Raw genomic sequence first — 1131 nt, forward strand, 5'->3', positions numbered from 1 at the left:
ACTACCTGGACAAAAATATGTGAAACAGAATTAGAGAAGATGCTGCCATCAAGTGCTGACATCTGTTGTTAAATTTTACAAAAATCGATTTTTACTAGGGTGCCGACGAATTGGTACCCTTGTGATTTTGCTTAACACCATTTATATTCAGTATTTCAACAACCATGGTAATTATTTAATTTATAACATTATATAACACATATCCCTTATTGCTGAGAATCATTTTACTGCTTCAAAGAAACATTTTCAATTTGATCAATTTTCTGGAACATTTACAATCATTCTATTCGCGTTTTTCACCGGATGCTCGCCCTCTGGTGTTTAAAAACAGAACTACTCTATCTGGGTCGTTTGAATGTTCTTCGTATATTGTCAACAGTAGAGATGAATAGTAAAAGTAAAAGTAAAGCTTTCTGTTGTGTTCCAAATTGTAATTCCAAAGCCATACGCGATCCCGATATAAGTTTTCATGTATTCCCACATGAAAAACAGATGATTTTTCGTAAATCAGAATTCGGAGAATCTCAGAAATGTAACCGACGGAAAGAGTGGATTCGACTGCTAAGAATTGGCAAAAAAGTTACGAAGTATATGGTAGTATGTTCGAAACATTTTACTCTTGAAGATTATATTTTGTCATGTATGCTATCATGTTTTTATAAATATGTTTAGATTATTGTAATTCGATAGTATTAAAAAATCAAACTGAAAAAGATTGCATAGAGTCTAAGTATAAAGTAATTTAGTATTTGTATTCGTTTTTAACCTATACTATAGGATTATCTTCAATAAAATGTAATTCTATTCAATTTTATATGATATGTCGATAAACTTTAAAATTCCAGTAATTTTGTGTGGGATAGAAGTCAATGCTGATGTTTGCAGACAAAGAGCACAAAAATGTACAGAACGATCTTGCTCGGTTTTCTCGATAATACCACATAAAATGACGTGTCCTGCTAGTAATACTTGTTCTCCTTCTATAAAATTTCTCGATGAACTGCTACAAGTAGCATATTTCATTATATCAGATAGTAATATATAATTCATTTTACATTGACGACTAACAAACGACCCAGATAGAGTAGCCATTTTGTAAAAATACAGCGCCCTCTATAGTTCATGAAAAAC

The 1131-nt window shown here is 31.5% G+C and overlaps 1 protein-coding gene across 1 annotated transcript; it reads left to right on the forward strand.

Annotated features, from left to right (window-relative positions):
- The first annotated feature begins 288 nt into the window (after positions 1-288).
- On the forward strand, positions 289-687 carry LOC111614559. Its single transcript, XM_023355930.1, has one exon. It carries the CDS (start codon positions 304-306, stop codon positions 670-672), a length of 369 nt encoding a protein of 122 aa, XP_023211698.1. The 5' UTR covers positions 289-303; the 3' UTR covers positions 673-687.
- Positions 688-1131: the final 444 nt, after the last annotated feature.

This window comes from Centruroides sculpturatus, unplaced genomic scaffold, assembly GCF_000671375.1.
Source record: "Centruroides sculpturatus isolate CEXI.00-Female unplaced genomic scaffold, Cexi_2.0 scaffold1993, whole genome shotgun sequence".
In the NCBI taxonomy this organism is placed as follows: domain Eukaryota; kingdom Metazoa; phylum Arthropoda; class Arachnida; order Scorpiones; family Buthidae; genus Centruroides; species Centruroides sculpturatus.

Bases quoted from the DNA above. Each gene is read 5' to 3' on its own strand.
- LOC111614559 (XM_023355930.1), top strand. From the start codon at position 304: ATGCTCGCCCTCTGGTGTTTAAAAACAGAACTACTCTATCTGGGTCGT.